The 20414-nt window shown below is 40.5% G+C and overlaps 1 protein-coding gene and 2 non-coding genes across 3 annotated transcripts; 2 read left to right on the top strand and 1 right to left on the bottom strand.

Moving 5' to 3' along the window:
• Positions 1-379: 379 nt before the first annotated feature.
• On the top strand, positions 380-20194 carry LOC147178936 (uncharacterized). Its single transcript, XM_086066914.1, has 10 exons — positions 380-740; positions 6031-6092; positions 6979-7203; positions 9314-9370; positions 9606-9707; positions 12026-12040; positions 16011-16097; positions 17244-17316; positions 17585-17680; positions 17748-20194. The coding sequence occupies exons 1-10, from the start codon at positions 608-610 to the stop codon at positions 17924-17926; spliced, it is 1029 nt and encodes a 342-aa protein (XP_085923040.1). The 5' UTR covers positions 380-607; the 3' UTR covers positions 17927-20194.
• Positions 4975-5056, bottom strand: trnal-uag (transfer RNA leucine (anticodon UAG)). The gene has a single exon. It is a non-coding gene; the product is annotated as a tRNA-Leu (tRNA).
• On the top strand, positions 5690-5761 carry trnam-cau (transfer RNA methionine (anticodon CAU)). Its single transcript has one exon. It is a non-coding gene; the product is annotated as a tRNA-Met (tRNA).
• Positions 20195-20414: the final 220 nt, after the last annotated feature.

Genomic DNA, 20414 nt, shown 5'->3' with positions numbered 1-20414 from the left:
AAACAACGAACAGGTGGACATTTAAAAGTTTGGAGAAGGACAAATAAAGGCCATCGTGTTCATCCTGGAATTTCCTCCAAAACCCCAGTATCATTCATTCCCCAAACGAATCGGTACGTCGAACATTTTTAACCAAAGTGCATTTGCCACCACTGCCTGTATAAACGGTTTATAATATTTTCATATATAATACACGTTCATTTTCAGCTCATCTTTACATTTCCAATACAACACTGGAAGAATGTATTTTTATTATTCTTTCATTGACTGCACAAAAGTTTACATTCGGAACCGGATATACTAACTTGTCTTTCTGCCAAAGAAACGTTTAGGGCCACTGTCAGAAAATCGGCCAAACGAGTATTATCGCGTCGCGGAGGGAAGAAAGGGTTAAAATGAAGTGGAGGAGGCGCGGCGGCCGCGGCGGCAACTCGCTAGCTTGGGTGGAGTGAAATGTTGACATGAAGAGCCGCAAATTAGCCGAGCAGACGACTCCCGGGGCGGCAGTGTGGGGGAAAAAAAGACACACGCAAAAAGAGCGTATGAAGTAGCCGCAGCGTCCAAAGTGTCCTAAATTCGACGTACAGTGATAAACGCTACAGCTAACATGAGCGATGTGAGCGAGGAGTCGCTGCTGGATTACTTCTACTCTACTGCGGGCAGTTCGGGCAAAGTGAGAAATGCAGACATACTGAAGACTTTTAAGCCTTTTATTGGCCACATTGACGTACAGTTACGTGGTAAGTAACATGGACTCAAGAAATTAGCATAACAGTTTGCGTGTTTATGTTGCAAACATTTCTCAAGGTGTGTTCCATCGCTCCCCTATTTGCATGTTTTAAGACAAAAAAACTTCCACAGAGGTGCAGTTGGAATTAGGATTGTGTCATTTCCTCCCCCATGTGGGGCACTTGAACACCTCCTTTCTTGAGTCTCATGAGGGGCAACATCATGACGTCATCTCCAAATCATAGTCACTTGTGGTAAAAGTACAGTACGGAGATGCTAAAAGTAGTACTAATTCCCCTCCTTTACCTAAGTATATAAAGTGCAGACTGCAGACTCACAAATGTCGTTGGGTATGAAACTAAAAAATAAAAATTGTTTTCCTCCCCTAACATCCAATGGGCATAAGTGGGAAAAATCCTAGTTTTGCTAACGTAGGGTTACCAGATTTCCCCCAAAACTTTTGCAGTTCATATGGTGCAACCCTAAACACAAGTTTTGTCACTATTTTCACTTCAAGTCGGTGGGAGTCAATCACTTTCTGCCACTTGTAAGTACCTTGGCATCTATTGTTTATAAACACTTCACGTTATTGAATTGTCCCTTGTAGGGTGATTTTGTTTGGAAACCCCAAAATGGTTTGAATCGTGAATTTAATCAAATGTGTCAAGTGCACAGACATAATACAAGGATCTCATAAACAGTAGCTACAAGGTTAGGAGTAAAACATTTTGAAAAGGTCTGCGTATCAGTATGCCGTGGCTTACTCAGTTTCTAACAAGGAGGGACAGCCATCTTGGCAGGCAATTTGGCAAATGAGCGGCTAATATTAAATGTCAACATTTGTGAGCTACTTGCTTATAGCTGTAAACGTTAACATAAGGCTAATGATGCCGATTTCATTAGGGTTATATGGTTTATGTAACGTTATAACCACAGATATGACTAAAAGCCTAGATAAGCTAGCATGCTGTAGTAGCCCAGGTAAGCGACCTATATGGCAGCCACATTGTTGGGGGCAATGTTCTATTTACACGATCAGATCAGTCGACTGATCGTGATCGCAGAAACAACCAGTGGCTAGTCGATTAGAAAAGTTATCGTTTGTGGCAGCCCTGAAAGAAACTGTCCTAAGCTAGCATTAATGAATATAACTTGCTATAAACAATGTTCTAATATTATCAATTAGCATTCAAGTTTGCTTGAAAAAGTTGCTAGGATTTTGATAACATAGGATGCTAGCATAGAAATCGACTTTTTAGCTAGACTTATAGCTGGACAAGAGTACATGTACAGTAAATCTTACAATCTACAATGTAAACAAGTTAAATAGCATTGAGTGTTTAAATTAACTTAATAGTTTTTTTATACCCAATAGAGCAGTTTGTTGTGTGAATTAGCATTTATATGCTAACAACAATAGTTGTCAAAGACTGTTTCACAATTCCCTTTCCCTTTAGTCTTTTCTTCTTTTTTTTTCAATCCGTGGCCGAAAGGCAAACATGTCAAGCTTGCCAAACAAATGTTGATCCAGTGTGACCTTGCGCTGCTGCCACATGTGGTCCAGATGTGACGTCAGCGACATCTGATGTGGCCGTCCGGTGATTAGAGAAGTGCTTCCCACCACGTAGTGACATGTCTGCTCGAGCATGTGGTCGCTGTTCATCGTGTTGTAAATACGATGATCGTATTTTAATCACAATTAAGTCCACACGCATGATGGGATTTAGACCTCTAACAATCTGATCTGATATGAAAAGTGGGGCATGTTGGGAAATGAAGGAATTGTGGGGAGGGATGCACGGGAATTGAGTTTTTGATCAATACATAACTTACTGGACATTGTTACCTGCTGCCGTAAGCATGGAATGTTTGTGTGAAACACGTGAGCTGCTGCTTCCTGTTTTTGTGGATCAGCACCAGTGAGTATCCTTTGTGTCCATACCGGGAAGAGGAAACTCCTTGATTGTCACATAGGAACGCACACAAATACTTACCTATCACACAGCCAGCCAATGGTCCAATATCTGTATACGAGTACTGACCCGCCAGATGATTGTTAGTTTGAAAATGGCCTTTTTGGGAGGGACAACATAGCCACGCTGCTCTGCTGTCTGTATGTTATTGTGTTTAATGGGTTCATTTTTAACACAGTCACAAGTGTCAATTGTAACTACAACAAAGCATGCTGGGAATGTTGATTTTCCACGGATTTTCTACTAATCCTGTGGAAAAGGCCTCAAACATTTATTCTTTAAGAGGAATATGTTACAGTTCAATATTTAAGTGTCTCAAACATTGACTGATTTGCATGCATTTGTATAAAGTTTAGTTCACATAATGTGCGCATCGGCACGTGTGATGCAGTCGGACGTTTGAGGGTAGCGTTGTGCACATTGTTGCGAATTTGTTCAGCGGCGTGTGTCTTTGTAGTTTACGTGCATGCAAACACATTCTAGGAATAAGCCATAGTCTGTTTTCACCACAATAGTTTTAAGTGATGCTCTTTAACATACCCGTTGCTGTGTGACGATTGTGAATTTAACGCAAAGTAATGCGGCGAAGTAGTGCACCCGAAATGGTGTGAAATGTTTTTTTTTTAATGCTAAAAACAAACCAAGAAGTATCGCGACTGGTCCTGGTTTTGCAAGATTTCCCGTCTAACCAGGAAATATTCATGAATGAAATGAGTTTGTGTGTGACGTGTTCATTGTGCTGTGTGGCTGCACACCACACACTGTACGTACAAAACTGTTACTCCCGTGATTTTTTCTCTTGTCACGTGTGGGCTCTCTCACGGTTTGGAAGTCGGCTAACAATTTTAAAATCTTGCCGTGTGAAGCAGGCTTTAGTGCGCAAAGCAAAGATACTGAGATTTCGGGAAGAATTTTGGTGGGTCCTATGATTGTATGGTGGTAAGAAGACAAAAACAAACACCTGTAGTATCTGACAAATACAATTCTCAATCAGAACTACTGACAAAGCTTGCATGACAACATAGATGACCTGATTGAAGTGAGGAAACGGCAGTGGTTGGTTCTGAACCCACGCCTCCTGAGGGACCCGAGCCTACATCCAGCGCCTTTGCACGCTCGGCCACACTACCTGCAAGCCTCTGTCTAGGAATGCACATTTGTTGGCATATTTAAGAAATTTTGTAAGGATAAATACTAGGTTTCCACAAGAACATCCAGATTAGTGGTGTCCAACCGAACCTTGCGCATAAGGTAATGACGCCTGCTTGGATCAGAGGTAAATTATCTTCAAGCCAACCAGAAACGTCCAATGGCAAACGGTTGTGGACCTCATGCTTGTTAGCCTAATTAAACGTGAATATTCTCCTGAGTCATCCACAGAATTCGTAGGATATAAAAACGGATATAAAAAATATAATTCAAAAATTTTATTCAAATGAGGGGGCGGTCTTAAGTGTGTCTTGGGTGGTAGTCGTCCATTGCTGGAGCTCTCCATGTAAGCCAGCGAGACTTCCTTGTTCACCGAAGCCGCTCACGAGACCAATAAAAGGCAGTTTGCAACGGTGGAGTCCAACCCAAGACACGCTTATTACTGCCCCCTCATTTGAATAACATTTCGTCCTGGCAGAGCGTCTGCAGCATGAAATAAATAAATGTGAGAGCAGAGCATTTTTATTTATCAATTGATATTTAATTCTATTTATATATTTATTTTTGTATTTATTTAGACTATTTTTTTTTTTTTTTGAATCTCGTTTTTTTTTACTTTTATTTATTTATGCATATGTGTATTTCTTTATTTTATTTCCATTTATATTAATTTTTTTAATTACATTTTTTAATTATATTTTTTATATCTGTTTTCATTTTCCCTTTTAGTCATTTATTTGTTTATTTAGTCATTTATTTTCAATTTTGGCAGTTTTGGTCCTCCATAAGTGCAGCCCGCCCCCTCAAAGTTCCAGCCTGGCTCAGCAAGACCCTGCTGCTGACATAGTACTCGGATGCCCCCTGGGGAATTTAATTATCCCGGAAATTGTTGTTGGTGGAAAAACACGCAAACTGAATTTTACCACAACCAGTTCAGGGTGTACCCCGCTTACTGCCCGAAGCCAGCTGGGATAGGCTCCAGCGCCCCCCGCGACCCTTGTGAGGAAAAGCGGTTTAAAAAATGGATGGATGGATGAATTTTACCAAGGTAAATTGAAAAGTTCTTCAAAAGTTCCAGCGATGGAAGAGCCCCTATTCATACCTACTTCCAGTGACAAGGAACTGGCAGTGGTGGGACTTGAACCCATAACCCCTAAGAGACTGGAGTCTAAATCCAGCACCTTAAACCACTCGGCCACACTACCGCAGAAGACTGTAGCAGAGAGGGAAATTTGTTGGCAATGTAAGTTATGTTGCGGTCTGAGGCGCAGACTTGGCGGACAAATAGGTTTCCACACCAAAATCCAGGTTCATGCTGTCCTGCCTAGCCTTGTGCATAACGTAATGAAGCCTGCTCTGATCCATGGTGAAATGTTAGACCTAATTCTTCTTCAGCGACAAGAGAGTACAGGCCAACAAGTACCACTACAGCAGCAGAGTGGCGCAGCGGAAGCGTGCTGGGCCCATAACCCAGAGGTCGATGGATCGAAACCATCCTAATCTATCTCGACCTGGTTATTTAGTAGCACAATCCTCAGTCTAGGATGTTGTTGAACTTCTACCAAGTAGTTCTTTTGAAGGTTAATCATGTGAAGTTAAGAACTCACTACTCATTGGCTGTGGCCAAGGGATGTGACCCTTTCCTCAATTCACTTATTTCACATTGGAAAAATGTGCCGTCTTTCGCCAGTGTCAATCTGATTCCTCTGTGTTGTCACTAAGTAAGTAGGCACTCCTACTTAGTGCGAAAGGCAAAGACTTTGAGGAGATTGGATGAATTTTGGACCTAATTCTTTTTAAGCGTCAAGAGAATACAGGACAAAGCATATTACTATCGCAGCAGAGTGGCGCAGCGGAAGCGTGCTGGGCCCATAACCCAGAGGTCGATGGATCGAAACCATCCTCTGCTATCTGGATCTGGTCTAAATTATTCAACTTCAAAACATGAACTTATATGTCGGCTAGTCTGATCCATGAAAGTCCAGGGCTGAAAATAAATTCATGCTATCTATTATAGTACATCATTAGCAGAATGTATTCATCAAAGTTCCCCCCCCCTTTTTTTTGTTTTTGTTGGACCCGCTTTCTTCTTCCAGCTTGCCTATTATATAACATTGTGGGTTGTGGATACAGTAAAGTTAGCCAGAATGTGAACTTTTTTTCATCTCCTTCCTTGCAGCTAAATACAGAGAAGAATTCAAGCTCATCATTGACAGAATTGCTGTGGTCAAGTCCGAAAATGTGAGTACTCTTGTTGTAATGAATTGTTCGTTTAAGTTTCAACATTATTTCAAATTGAAAACAGCACAAAAAAATTCACAAACCTAAACTGATTATGATCCATTTACTGATTTGGTGAATAACATGTCATTATTGTTGTTCTCCCAAGTCAAGGTAGCTGTTTGCAAATCCTATTTTTTCCCCATCTGCTTTAATGGAGGACTACAAAAATCTGAGAAGCTGAATGCTTAGTGTTAAAGAGGTTGAAGGCAAGGAGTCAAGAAGTTAAACAAGGTCTCGCAACAATTAATCACTTATCAAAATAGCTGTCGATTTAATTGGATAATTGATTAGTTGTCGATTCGATTGTTGCACCTCGACTGTACCACAAGTATTTTTTATACTTACGTATGCTCTATTTGCTGTTATCATGACTTTACTGCTGAGCTAGCTTAGGCTAGTGATAGACCAGTCCTTCTCAAATAGCCCCCCCCCCCCCCCCCCAGGGGAGAGTGCGGTGTGATGCCTGGGAGGTGCGTATGAACCCAGAGAACTTTTTTTTTTTGTCATACTGGAATTAAGTGTAATTGCACATCCACTACTGTAGGTGGCAGTGGTATTCTCATTGTCGGAGAATGCACAAGGCGTATTAGCTCCTCTGCAGAGATGTTGCAACAATTTTATCGACAAATGATAATAAATATAGTGGTGGCGGAGTAATAAGTAAGAAGCACTGTGATTGACTATGGTACATTATAATTTGTGTACAAATTTGGTCAGGTTGCCAGCGTAGAACTATATATGGAACCACTATAGGTTGCAGTGGTGGTGTATAACTGGACTATTCTAACCCCTCTCATGTACCCGAATGAGGTAAAACATGGCCTCTGTTGTTTGTCTACCGCAGGGTGAGAAGTATCTTTTCCTCAAGAAGAAATACAGACAGCTGCTGCAAGAGCGAGACAAAGACAAAATTCACGTGCCTGATGTGGACGGGCAGAGACGTTTGAGTCCCACCACAGTGCCAGCGACAGCACAGTGGGAAGCAACGGACGCCTCCACTCGTGCCACGCAGCAGAAGGAATGTCGGGATGAGCTGATGACGTGCGGCGAGCCAGACAGTGCTCTCGAGGTGAATTGAAAATGCATTCTCTTCTATTCTACACTTTCTGAAACTGCCACTGCAGTTTGAAATAACGCAGGTCAGATAACAGTTTTCATTATGTCAGACGTTGTTGGAGTGGAGGTGGCCGCCTCCAAATTTTATACTCAGTAAGAGCCTTGCAACATAAAAGACCACTACTGTATTTTGACTGTTTTAAATGCTAGCAGTACCGCTATCATCTGCCAGGGGGCGCCAAATGAATTGGCTGCTTTCTTGAAGTGGCAGAGACCTGACTGAGTGAGTGGGAGGCAAATCTGCATTTAAAATAAGACCCTGTTATTATGATAAGCCGCAACATCTTGGACCTCATCAGAAAGATAATAATCATTTGTGCCTAATTTAAAGAGCTTCACACACATTCTCAGCCAAGATATATGGACGTCCTCTTAATGGAGATGTTGCATGTACATGTGATCAGATTAAGTGTGTTTGTTTAACACAGGATGGTCATTTGTGGTCCAACTTTCTGGACAACTGTCTTTAAAACAATTCCACTGCAGTATACACTATAAATTCAACTGATTGTGAAGTAGAGCAAATGTAGTCAACTATTTAATTTTAGATGACAGGAAGTACAGTAGAAAGTGTATTTTTCCTAAATGAGATCTTTGCGCTGAAGAAAGAAACTATTCCAAGTAGTGCTGGGCGATATATATTGTGAGGACGATAAAAAAGTTTTTATCCTGCCACTTTCTTCCTCTTGTCATTTACCATTTACAGCAAACAGTAAACAATAAGAACGACAGAGTAAATTTGTGTCATGGTCATACTTACTTGTTCCACACAGCTGCCACCAGAGGGCAGACTGAGTAACAATCTATGGAAGTGACTGATGATAAATGGTCAACATATATTACCTTACAGCGTAAAATTAAATCTAACAGTCAATGAAAATTAATATAAAAAAAAGTTGGTTGAATTCAAATAAACAACGAATACTACTATTTTGGGAAGGAATTAGCTAACTACAATACATCTATATTTATTAATTACTATTTGTGTTGTACGCCGTATACACAAGGCTTGAAATAAGTGATTTTGCATCAAAAACTTTAATGGGACATAACCTACTAGCATGTCGTCGGCAGGTTAAGGTGTATGAAGGACCAAAAATAAATAAATGTAAGTGAAAATAAAACTCTAAAACTGATACAAAAAATATGATTCAAAAATTAAATGCAAATAAATATAAATGGAAATTAAAAACAACAAAATATATGCTTGTCTGTGTGAAAGAGTCTGATGACTTGCTAACTTCACTAGCCTGGGGAACCTCACACCAATCACTGTACGCCACTGTTCACACCGTGTTATACATACAGACAGTATTGTAATGTTTGGAAACATTTCAAAATTAGCTTTTTTTCTGCCGATAGCAAAAATGCACCTGAATTAATTTTACCTTCCTCAGGTGGCTGCTAAATTGATGTCACGCTGCAGGTTTGCGCGTGACCACTAGCCAGGTTGACACCTTAACACCGGAGGCGTTTTTTTTCTTCTTTCTTTTTTAAGTGTTACACACGTGGCATGTTGTCTTGTATTAATTGTTAAGTGGATTGTTTTTCATTACACCTTATGTGTGAAACGTCTGACTGACTCACTTCACTGTCTTGTTAGCTTGCTCTGTCTGACACAGCAGTGGGATGACTTCAAGCCAACATGACACACCGGTGTGTGTGTGTGGGAGTGCGTGGGGGGGTGTGCGTGTGTGTGTGTGTGTGGTCTTGTTTTTGTTGCATAGTGGGGCCAACATTTTTAGGATTTCACACAGTTGTGGGGCCCACCCGCCTTTTTGCTGGGCCCCACAAGTTTAGACCTCTTTTTGGGGGTCAAGACTTGGTTTTAGAGTTTAGGTTTGAATTGGGTTATGGCTGAGGTTAGGGTAAGGAATAGGGGTAGGCAATCATTTTTGATGGTTGGGGTTTGGGGAAGGGGCTAGGAAATGCATTATGTCAATAAGATGGCCCCACAAAGATAGTAAAACAAACGTGTGTGCGCGCGCGTGTGTGTGTGCACTGTTGATTACGGCTGATTGTGTCATACTTTTAGTCATCTTTGACTTTTGCCTGGTTTTCAGTGGGAGTCTGAGCAGGACGAGGAGTCGACGGGTAGCATGGGTTCCGCTGCAGTCGCAGTAAGCTTATTGTCTCAACTTTTTCTCATTCTCATAGTAGAAGCTGTCAGGTTGTCATTCTGCTCAAATATTTTTTTCCCTAAAATGTGACTCTGTAGTGGTTTCAGCTATCTTGTGTCTTCTGTGTTAGTGGGTCAGCTCGGCCATGTGGTCATGTGTAGCATAATATAACCTTTAAACCTGTAAACCTTTGGGGGAAAAAATGCATATACGAGCCATTCTCTCTTCATGCCAGCTCGACCCTCTAGAAAAAGAGTGGATCTACTTTGCGGCTGGCGCTCGAGTTCCTGACCTCTCTCAACTGCTTCGACAGGACCCATCACTTGCCAACAAGAAGGTAGCATCCTTCATAGCTCACTAAAAAAGTTTGGTGTCAACTATTTGACTACAACTGACCGTAGAAATAAATTGCAGTAACCAGATGACAATACATGTTTCAAACCAGCTTCCTTGTTACCTTTGGGAAGAAAATGTGTATATAACAATAACAAAGCAAAATAAACATTTTAGAGATGATATTGTGAACCACCCCTGTAAGAAATCCAGCCAGCTGGAAAGCAACTTCAAGTGCAGAAGGAACATGCAGTTTAGTTTATTTTTGTCTTTTCAGACTATAAATTGCTTTGGAATATAAATCCTTATTAATAAAAAAAATTAAAAAAAAAACATAATTATACAAGTCGCACGTTACTGTCAGTCGCATTTTTGAGACCAAGAACAGTAGAGCTTGAGCTTGCGTCCAAAATTCCCATTCCCTAATCGTGTTGACGGCAGCGAATGAGTTCTGGTTGGATTTTAAACTTCTGTTTCGAACTACGGCAAAGTTTTCTTTTGAGTATAAAATGGCTTACCTGAAGTTGAATCCTGCGTCGCATTGTGGCCAAAGGTAGAATCCTGGTCGGTTATTTCACCTTTTAATGTTGTATATAATAAATCCTTGTTGTGTCTGATGTGAATGTGGCAGAACATGAGTGTCTAATGTCGAACCGTCTCCCCAACTAGTTCGCTAGCTTAGTCTGTGTTTAAATCTACTTTCCACTCAAAGTTAATTTGCTATTTAGTGTTCACAGCCAGCAATTGGTCAACTCACAAGCTGAATGACGGATAAATAGATAATTGATTTGTATTGACCTTAAATCAGAGCAATGGCCCTTAAGGGGAATTTCCCTTGGAACATTATGAATGATTATAAAACGGTGTAAGTAATTAAAACCAATGTTGCGTCAAGACTTTGCTAACATGTTTTTTTCTGTTTTGTGTCCAAACCAGGACTTCACATCGGTGAGTATTTAATCCATTTCCTATTGCATGCCATAATATAGTATATAACTTTGTATTACTTTGCAAAAGTGTGAGTACATTCCTGGATGTGTTGTTTTGGCAATGTTATAATAAATACAAACGGTAAACTTTACCACAATAAACAATTGAAACTCTATAATATGAGGATATCCAACTAATACTGTTCTTTTTTTTTTATTGGGTTCTATCTATTGCGCTCTTTTTATTTTATTATATATAGCTTCTTTAAAATTGCTTGTAGTTTTAAACTTTTTTGTACGCATACTTTTGTAATGTTTAAATTACAAAGCTTTTACTTCTCATTTATTGCACTTATTTGAGTGCTTTTAAAAACAAGTTTGACTGCATTTGCTACTAATTCAAAACTTATTATGCAGCCTTTCAACACACCTTTAACCTAAATATGTGAATTACTATGACATAACTTAAAATCAACACTTGCTCCTTATCCAACATTTCCAGCATTGAGCATTTTCTATTTGATCAAAATAAGATGCCTTGGCTGCCAAATGGTGTGAAGTATGAAATATTACAATGTCATGATGTAGTAAAAACGTGAAAGCTAGTGTTAAGTTTTATATGTTGATGATTTTAATTCTTCCTGTCTGTTTTTTTGTCCTCATGTCCCGATTATCACCGTATTCATCAGGGGGTAAGTTTCTATCCTCCTGAACTATTTACGAGTGCTTTTTTAAATGCATTTTTATCCAGAATACTAGCGGGAACGCGATGCTTGCCTGCCCTCGGACTAGCGATCTGCTTGTGTAACTTTCATATGGTCATTCTGAGAGTTTTGATCCCCTCTTAATGGAATTCCGAGAAGGCCGTGTTAAAACATCCAGATCATGCATTTCAAAGGTCCACTATCAAAAGGATTATGAAAGATAGCTTTTTAGCTCCTGTGCCCCCTTGACAACCCAAATCCTTTTATTTGTCTCCCTGTGCGCTTAAGAGATTTGAGCTCATGTTTGTTGTCCCTCCTCAGTGTCACAGTTCTCACACTGTCCTGCAGTCACTGCGGACCACCTTCTAAGCCACCGCAGTACCCACCCGGACAAGATAGCGCGACCGTCATTGAAGTGCACGGAGATGAGAGGGGGGGGGGTGTCATGGATTAAGGAGAGTCTTAATTCCCCACAAAGACTTCACCTACTTAAAGATAATCTGAAAGTAATAGAGCAGGCTGGGATTAATTGTAGAACAATGTCGCTTGTGTCCCTGGGAAGGTGCTAAGTCCCCTTTGGTGCGCTTTGATGTTCCCGTTTCGCTTCCTGGTCATGTAGAGGAAGATAGCATCCATCCACACTTACCTTACCCGGAGGCAAAAGAGGTCACATGACTCGCGAGAGCCAGATCAGAATCAGTTTTGTCTTTCTTTTGGGTTTTTTAATCACACATTTCACTAAAAGTGAAAATGGGATTACTCTCATGAAGATTTAAAATATTTATTTGAGGATTGGGTACTTTTAAGGTCAACTTGTTTGAAAGAACCCTCATGTCATATGTTTGTGTCTCTGCTCCCATCATGACGTGGACCTCGCACCCTGCTGTGACCTGCTCTTCCTCCCGGGCCACACAGTTTGTAAGTACATCATCTGGCCATCACTCCTCTTCGTATTTCTCCTTGCGCTGGGCCTATTTAGTGGGAGTGGTGGGGGGTGGGGGGGGGGGTGATCCCTCAAGTGTTCAGTTCAGGCAGACGGGTGGGGTGTGGGGATTCAGGAACCCAAAACGAGGGACGCAGGAAGGGGAGACGCTGCATCCTGTTCGGGCTCGTCAGTCACTCTTTCCCACTAGGAGACCCCTGACAAACGGCGCTTTGGCCGATCAATCTTGTGTTGTGACAGCAGGCCGACAATAGAGACGGAGATACTAGATCCAGACGACATCCACGGCGCTCTGTCTCCTCTACACCTCCTAGCACATTACAGGACTCCTGTTGTTTTAAAATCCCAAACAAAAGCACCACAGAGGGAGCAAACCTGAGATGGCGGGCCTTGCTTGGTAGAATGGTCGTCCTTCAACTCTGAAATTGTCCCTTGTGACCATGTCGAGGTATTCTTGAGCAAGTCACTGAATCCCCGTTCGCTCCCGGTCATTGGCGTGTCAATGAGCTTTTGCTTTCCTATCATGACTACCGTATATATATATATATATATATATATTCCACTAATCATTGTGTGAATGAAGCCACACAGTGTGCTGTTTGAATAGCTTGAATATAAAGCCCTTTACAAGTGAAGCCCATTTCCCTCTAACAAGGCCAAGCTGTTGGCAAAAGGGGTACCAGAACAGCACTCAAAGTACGTTTCCAAGTTACAACTGTTAACATATGACAAAACTGATGTGTTTGTTGTGCGACCAGGATGTGGTGAGCGTTGCTTTGATACATGTAAAGGATTCATGTATCTGGAAGGACTAAGGATACGATATGATCGACATGATACGAGTCCTGCTGTGGGCAAATGTCAAAATGGCAACAAAATGTTGGAGAGATGCTACTCTGTTCCTTGCCACTGTCAAGTATTATTGACTGTGCAATTTAGTAATCCACCCTGACATACTGTCATTTCAGTAGTTTTATGATTAATATCATTTATTACAAGCATGTTGGCCATCTTCCTCTTAGCTTACTTGACTGTTTCCTGCTCCATATTTGCACTTACTGTACAGTAAGTACAGTCACACACCGTGCTAAAATGGAGGAATCGAGCTGTAAAAGGCATTATTGCTCACAGTTGTCTGAGATCTGGGGTGACCTTGAATGCTCTAGGGTTGACAAACTGTCTGTTCTTACCAGTGCTCCATTTGATCTAAAAACAGTTACAGTCTGGTTTGTAATATTTGTTTACCTGGCAATTGCACTTTGGAGGAAACATTTTAAAATATGTGTTTCAAAAGTTGAAGTATTTAACAATGTACTCACGTTACTTTTGATTAATCCTCAACCACAAATCCCTCAAAGTCCTCATCTTCTGTATCCAAAATGAACATCAGGGCAAGTTCTCCAAACGTTCCCTCTCGTCAGTCTCGTGTTGTGCGAAAGAATGCTTATCCCCGTAAAAAAGTTTTATCTGCGGATACAACGCATGTTTTTCAATAAACACATGAAGAACACACGTGTGTTTTTAAAACGCTCAGACTGAATTTATTGTTTTTTTGGTTTTGTTCCAGATGTTTGAAGTTTAAATAAGTGGAGATTCTTTGAAAACGTTCCTTGTAAACAGGTATTTAAACATCTGGAACAAAACCAAAAAACAATCATCAGTCGTCTGGGCTTTTGCTATGCATAGCTGAGATTTCCTACTGTGCGCATGGTCATTGAACGCACCTCGAGTCCACTACAGAATGAGTGAATACCGTATACATCCCAATATAGCATTTCTCTACGAAATTGCCACAAGAGTGAGGCCAATACTGGTATTGCGAGCACCGATACTGTTACCTGCTATCAGTGCTTGCCCATCCCTGTGTTTATAAAACACTGTCAAATCAGCAATGACAAGCAGGTGGTATAGATAGACACATTTCAAATTGAATGACCTCATCTTTGAAAGAAGAGAACCCCCCCCCCCCCCCTTACTAAGTTGTTTCTCCTGTGACCGTCTATATGGTGAGCAAAAGTGTCGTGCAGCAAACGTGTAGGTTCCAAAGTAGCTCAAGTAGCATTCCCATTGCTCACGTTCAAAGGGCATGTAGCCAACCCGAAAGAGAATACTGTCATAGAATAACATCACGCCTGCCCTCGACAAGCTGACCCGATGAACTCCTGCGAGTCCTTCTAAGAACTTCCATAAAGTCTCCATCCAGCAGGCCGAAGTTATTTACACTTGTCCAAAAATAATAAGTCATTCTGATGTGGCTTGTGTTTGATTTTCCGCGTTAAGGGTCCGATTCTGACAGGATGGTTGTGGTTATTTAGCTGACACCTGTTGATAGCCCATAATTACACATCCTAAAGAGTGATGGAAAAACACAGGAGATCACAGTCCGACAGGTGGACGTGTGTGTTTCTTTCCCGCCGCATACTCGCCTCTATTATTTTCACATTGCATGCCAACATGTGGACGTACCTTTGTAAAGGCTCGTTATTGCGCTTTGACGTGCGCTGACAGTCGTGTCTGGGTGGGGCTCCCCTTTGCGGGTCACACTAACATCATCAATCTTGCCTGTGGTGACAGGCGGCCGGGCCCCCCCCCTACCGTGCGCACAGCACTGTGTTATTTTGTAATTAGGCTCCGTTAGATGGCAGGAAACCATCCCTCCATTCATCCTCTCCCCTCTCCAGTGCAGCTGGTCCAACTGGCGGCCAATAAGAAAGGGCAATCACAACTTTGTAGCCGCATCTATCTTAGCGTGCGATGTTTCTTCACTTGGTGACTATGAAGTGTCTCAGATAAAGGAGGAGGCGTGTGTGCGTGTGTACGACCAAGCATGCCTTCATGGGGCTTCAATTCTGCACTGGGATCATTCAGGAACAGAGAAATCGCCCAAGGTTATTATAGTTCACGAAAACGAACAAACTAACGAAAACTAAAATTGAGGGGGGGGGGGGGGGGAATAGATACATTCATAAACATTTTGTTCTTTGTCTATACCTGCTCTGTCTGTCTGTAAATAAAAGCAAGTGGAGTGGAATACTTCTCAAAGAGAATAATAGCCACACATCTGAAAGTCCACTTGAGAAGTTTGCAATTTGGGAGTAAGGGAAAGAAAGCATATTAAGAAGGATTTTGTATATAAAAATGCATCGTGTATATTACAAAAAAAAATACGACAGAATGTTTCTCATGAATAGTTTCACTGTGCATTGTGATCAATAACAACTCATGATACCAAAATTTGGCTTGTATACGATGACCCACGGCAACATTTGAAAACATCATTAAAAAGCAGTGAAATATTAGCTGACCGCTAAACAACTTCAAATTTGTTTTATTTTCATTAAGACTATTCGGATACTACCGGTAATTAGAATACTTTTGATAAAATGGAGAGAAAAAAAAACACATTTTGAACATTTGTACATTCTACTAAGTTGTATTTATATACAGTAGTACTGTCACTAAAATATTTGTTGTTTATTATTTTGGTGTTTGAGCTCATTGAATATAAACGTTTGACAATCAAAACCACTACTACTTTGTTGTGTGTTGATTTGATCATGTCATGTAACATTGGTGAGCAAATGGACCACTGATTGTAATTCAGTCAAATAGAAAAGGGATTTCACCTCCATCATTTTTCTTGCACTGTATTCGAAAGCTCACATTGTTTGCATTTGTTTGCACTTATGAACATTTACTGCATTGAGGACCTTTGTTGTTGTCTCCCACAGACTGCTCTGCACTGGGCTGCGAAACACGGCAACGAGGACATGGCAACTCTGATCGCAAATGCCGGTGCTGATGTCAACACCAAATCAGTGAGTTGTTTCTCTCTCTCTCTCTCTCTCTCTCTCTCTCTCTCTCTCTCTCTCTCTCTCTCTCTCTCTCTCTCTCTCTCTCTCTCTCTCTCTCTCTCTCTCCTCAGTCATCATTGTTAAGATGTCAGCGAGATGTAAATATTGTCACCCTCTTAAAATGAAAAATATTATTTTAAGAAGGCGTCGATTTGCATTGCTGCTTTTTGGTAGAAGACTGGTCGAAACACATTCTGGTGCCAAGAAAGTTGTGACGGTTTTAGTGTATTTTGATTTCGCTGAATTAAAAAATGACTTCTTCTTTGTCTTTAGTGCTTGAGGTAGTACATGATTGCAAGTTATGACATTGGTATTGTTTTACATTCTATAACTTTGTTGAGGCTGGATCTGTCTTTTCAAGCCTATCCATACTGTATTCTTTCCTTTTTTTTTTTTTTAAATGTAATTTTGCAAAGGATGGCAATTGTTATCACAGAGAGCCTTGAAAATGCAAATCATGTTTCTTGTGAAAATCAAGCAAAATTAGGCAAAACTAGCAGTAGACAAATGCAAAAACAGGTTATGTAAAAGCACAAACACTACTTTTAGTAATAATCATTTCGTAAACTGTTAAAGCACCAAAAACCAAAATAAAAAAAATATCTTTGGCACTGAAAAAAATGAATTGTTTGCTAGTGTAATCCAAAGATTCTGTGTAATCCTTTTCAGTCCAATCATTGATCCATTGATTTCTCTCTGTCTCTTGCAGCATGTGAGTATCCTGTCATGTGGCGGAGCGTACATCTGTAGTGAAGATCCAGCTGTGCAAATGCACCATGGGAGCGCGGGCACCCGGCTAATAAATCATCACATCATGTCACGTTAATTGTCTCCCATAACAGGGCATCTGTGTCCCAGCATGCATTGCTCTCAAACACCGCAATTTTCGCCGAATTACCTGGCAATTATGTTTTTGTCATTATTTTGTGTTTCCACAAGCTTTTCTAATTTGTATTTTCTTTCCTCGCTGCCGGGCCTTGGGAAACTCCAGGGGGTAGGTGCTCTGAAACACACACACACACACACCCACCCCACCCCCGTTACGTTTGCACGCAGGAGGAATGTCACCACTCTTCCCTTTACTCATCCATACGATCTCCTCTTTCACAGGGTTATACGCCGTTACACATCGCAGCCCTGCATGGGCATCGGAACGTTCTTGATCTGCTTGTAGGGACTTACGGTAAAACCTTTGCCTGTAATACAATGAGTTGTTTGCATATCTGCCTGACATTCAAGAACTCCTGGTTTTGAAGCTCTGCTCTGGCTTTAAAGTTTGAGTTTGAGTTTGCACGTGCACACATGGCCCTAATGAGGACACATTCGATGGCGGCACATTAGAATTAGAGTGGCAGGCGAAAATGTTAACAGCTAAAAAATATTAAGGAAAAGATGCATTTGCCAATCAATCAATGATCAATAATATATCTGAAGTGAAATGTTTCCATCAGGTGCTAAGGAGAACTTGAGGGATTACAGTGGCCATCTTGCCTTGCATTATCTCAACCCCAAAGAAGCAGAAGTTCCGGAGGAGGACTGTGAGCTGCGTGAGTGCCCTTTACTTTCATACAGGGACACTCGTAAGTCTGTCCAACTGTTTGCTGTCGTTCACAGCAGCAGATTTTCAGGTGTCCCAGGCCAGGGAGCGTAACAGGAACAGGAAATTGGCCTCACTCTTCCAGTCCAGGAAGAAGTGGGGCTCCGCCGAGGACCTGGCACCCATCGAGGAAGAGAGGACGCCGTCGCATCAGCTCGCCCTTCCCGCCTTCAGACCCAGGAAGTTCTCACGCTGACACCCAGGACTGTTCTGCAAGTTGAAATCAACTTTTGCTTCATTGTTACTTTCTTGTAAATTATCACCCGACACCAACATCCTCCATGCACTCAAGCAGCTTCTAAATGTACCAGATAATTGGGTCATATAATTAGAATATCGAGAAAAGGTCCATTTTAATCGTTTGTTCCAAAACGTGATATTTGCAGGTTACATTAGTTCACTACACCCAAACCTTTATTTGTTTCGATTATTGATGATTATGGCAGAAAGAAAGAAAAATAAGAAATCCGGTGTTTCACTAAATTAGAATATTGTGACAAAGCCCAACATTGGAGGCTCCCTTTGTCCCAATCTTAGCTAGTTCACACTCTAAAAACTGTTGGGTCAAAAGTAACCCAATTAACTAATTCGCTGCCATTGGCGACTATAGACGTCAAAAATTCATGTGCACTTTTTCTATTAGTTGAACTTTTTTTCATTTCATTTCATTTTTGATGAAAACCTAGAAAAATTTTTATTGTACATTTATAACAGATATAAAATTTGTGAGTCAACTAATAAGTCAGGCGATTAATTACAAATACAAATTTTAATCGTCTGACTATAATAAAAAAATGTATTAGGGGCGTCAGGCAATTAAAAAAAATTAATTGTAACTAATCACATGACTTCACTAGTTAACTAACGATTAATCACAAATTTTATATCTGTTCTGAATGTACAATAAAAAAAAATCGAGGTTTTCATACTCTTGTTAGCAAAAGTGGAAAAAAATGTTAAACTAATAGAAATAGTTCAAATGAATTTTTGACGTCTATAGCCGTCAATGGCAGTGAATAAGTTAAGGATACAAAATGGACCGATCCACTTTATGGGTCAATCTGACGCAACTTTCTGGGTTGTTTTATACAAAATGACCCAATTTTTGGACCCAAGTAAATGATCTGGCCAATATTTATGAGTGTACACTGAAAGACCCATTTCTTGACTCAAAGTTGGGTCAAATCAACCCAAGTAGAAGATCGGTCCATTTTTCACCCATAGTTGGGTTATTTTTGACCCAACTGTTTTTAGAGTGCATGCAAAACCAACTGCAGAAGTTTACGTCAGCCTATAAATGGTCTCTCAGTCTGGTTTAGTAGGCTTCAGAATCATGGGAAAGACTGTTGACTTGACAGTTGTGCAGAAAAACATCATTGACAAAGGTCTCAAAAAAGAAATTGCAAAAGAAGCTGGATGCTGTTAAGAGGAAGAGGAAAACATGTGACAAGGATGGAGAAGAGAGAAGCAAAATGTTTTGTCTTTCTGCCATAATCATCAAAACCAATACAAATAAAGGTTTGGAATATTTGACTTTGTGTGTGGTGAACTAGTAATGTAACTTTCAAGTTTCACAAATGATTGAAATGAATGAACTTTTTCCTCCATATTCTAATTATCTTTCTTTTGGGACCATAGCAGTATTTACCCTCGAATGAATGTTACTTATAGAGCTTCCTTGCCTTATAGCTCAGGATCATTTTCAAGTGATTGTTTACACTTTAAGCCCTGAAACCAAAAGTTGCTTTTTTTGGGGGGGGGGGGGGGGGGAGCTAAATAACTACCTAAAAACGGAATGCCTTATTACCATTCTTTGATGTAACTGCAGATTTGATCCAAAACTACCGTTAAGAGTACGTACTGGCTCATACCTGCACAGACAGGAATTTAACTCGTTTTTAATCATGTGTGCTGGAAATCACTTACATTTCATTGTTTCATGCCTGTGTTAAACCTTTTATTTCATGCACTTAGATGAGAGCAAACAATATTCGCTTAAAGTGAGATGTGTGCAGCAAGTCCCCCCCCCCCTCCCCAACATAGTTTTTGTGCTGCAAACTTGTAGTTCTTAGATGATGAGAATGTGCCTAACAAGGTTTTTAAAAAGCTGTGGCAAGAAGATCATCTGAAAAATTACCCAAATTGTAACCTTTCAAACCACTCGTGTGACATTTCCAGCAAGTGAAGCGCTTGAGGTGTCACCTTGCTGCCATTTGGAGTCCAGACGCAGATAATTAAGTGCCTTAATTGAATTTAGCACTACTTTTAACCCGCCAATGCTATTTGCAGTGTTATTTTGCCAATTTATATTTCAAAGGGAATTCGGTTCCTTGCTGTCATACTTAATTGTTTGAAGCCGATACCCGCAATTTGTAATTCACTTACTTGTATCAGCCTTGACTATGTTGTTTGAGCAAAATCGCTATATTGTTTATAGGTATTAAACAATTTTATGCTAAACTCACATTTTAGTGTCCTTAAAATTGTATCTGCTTAATTCGGGTACACGCACACACTTCATTTTTTATTTTTTTTCAATCAGTGGTGGTGTGCTGAATGGTAGATTTAAAAGACGACGTCATCTCACCGTCCCTCTCTAGGCATGACCAATCAAACCAAGAAGAACCAAACCTCATACATTGTGGCGATTCTATCTGAGATGAAAATCGTAATTTTATTGTTAA

Source organism: Leptonotus elevatus, chromosome 2 (assembly GCF_054856555.1).
Source record: "Leptonotus elevatus isolate MCC_2025b chromosome 2, RoL_Lele_1.0, whole genome shotgun sequence".
Taxonomy (NCBI): Eukaryota; Metazoa; Chordata; class Actinopteri; order Syngnathiformes; family Syngnathidae; genus Leptonotus; species Leptonotus elevatus.
Note: the sequence above shows the minus strand (reverse complement) of the source record. Positions and strands in the feature narration are given on the sequence as shown.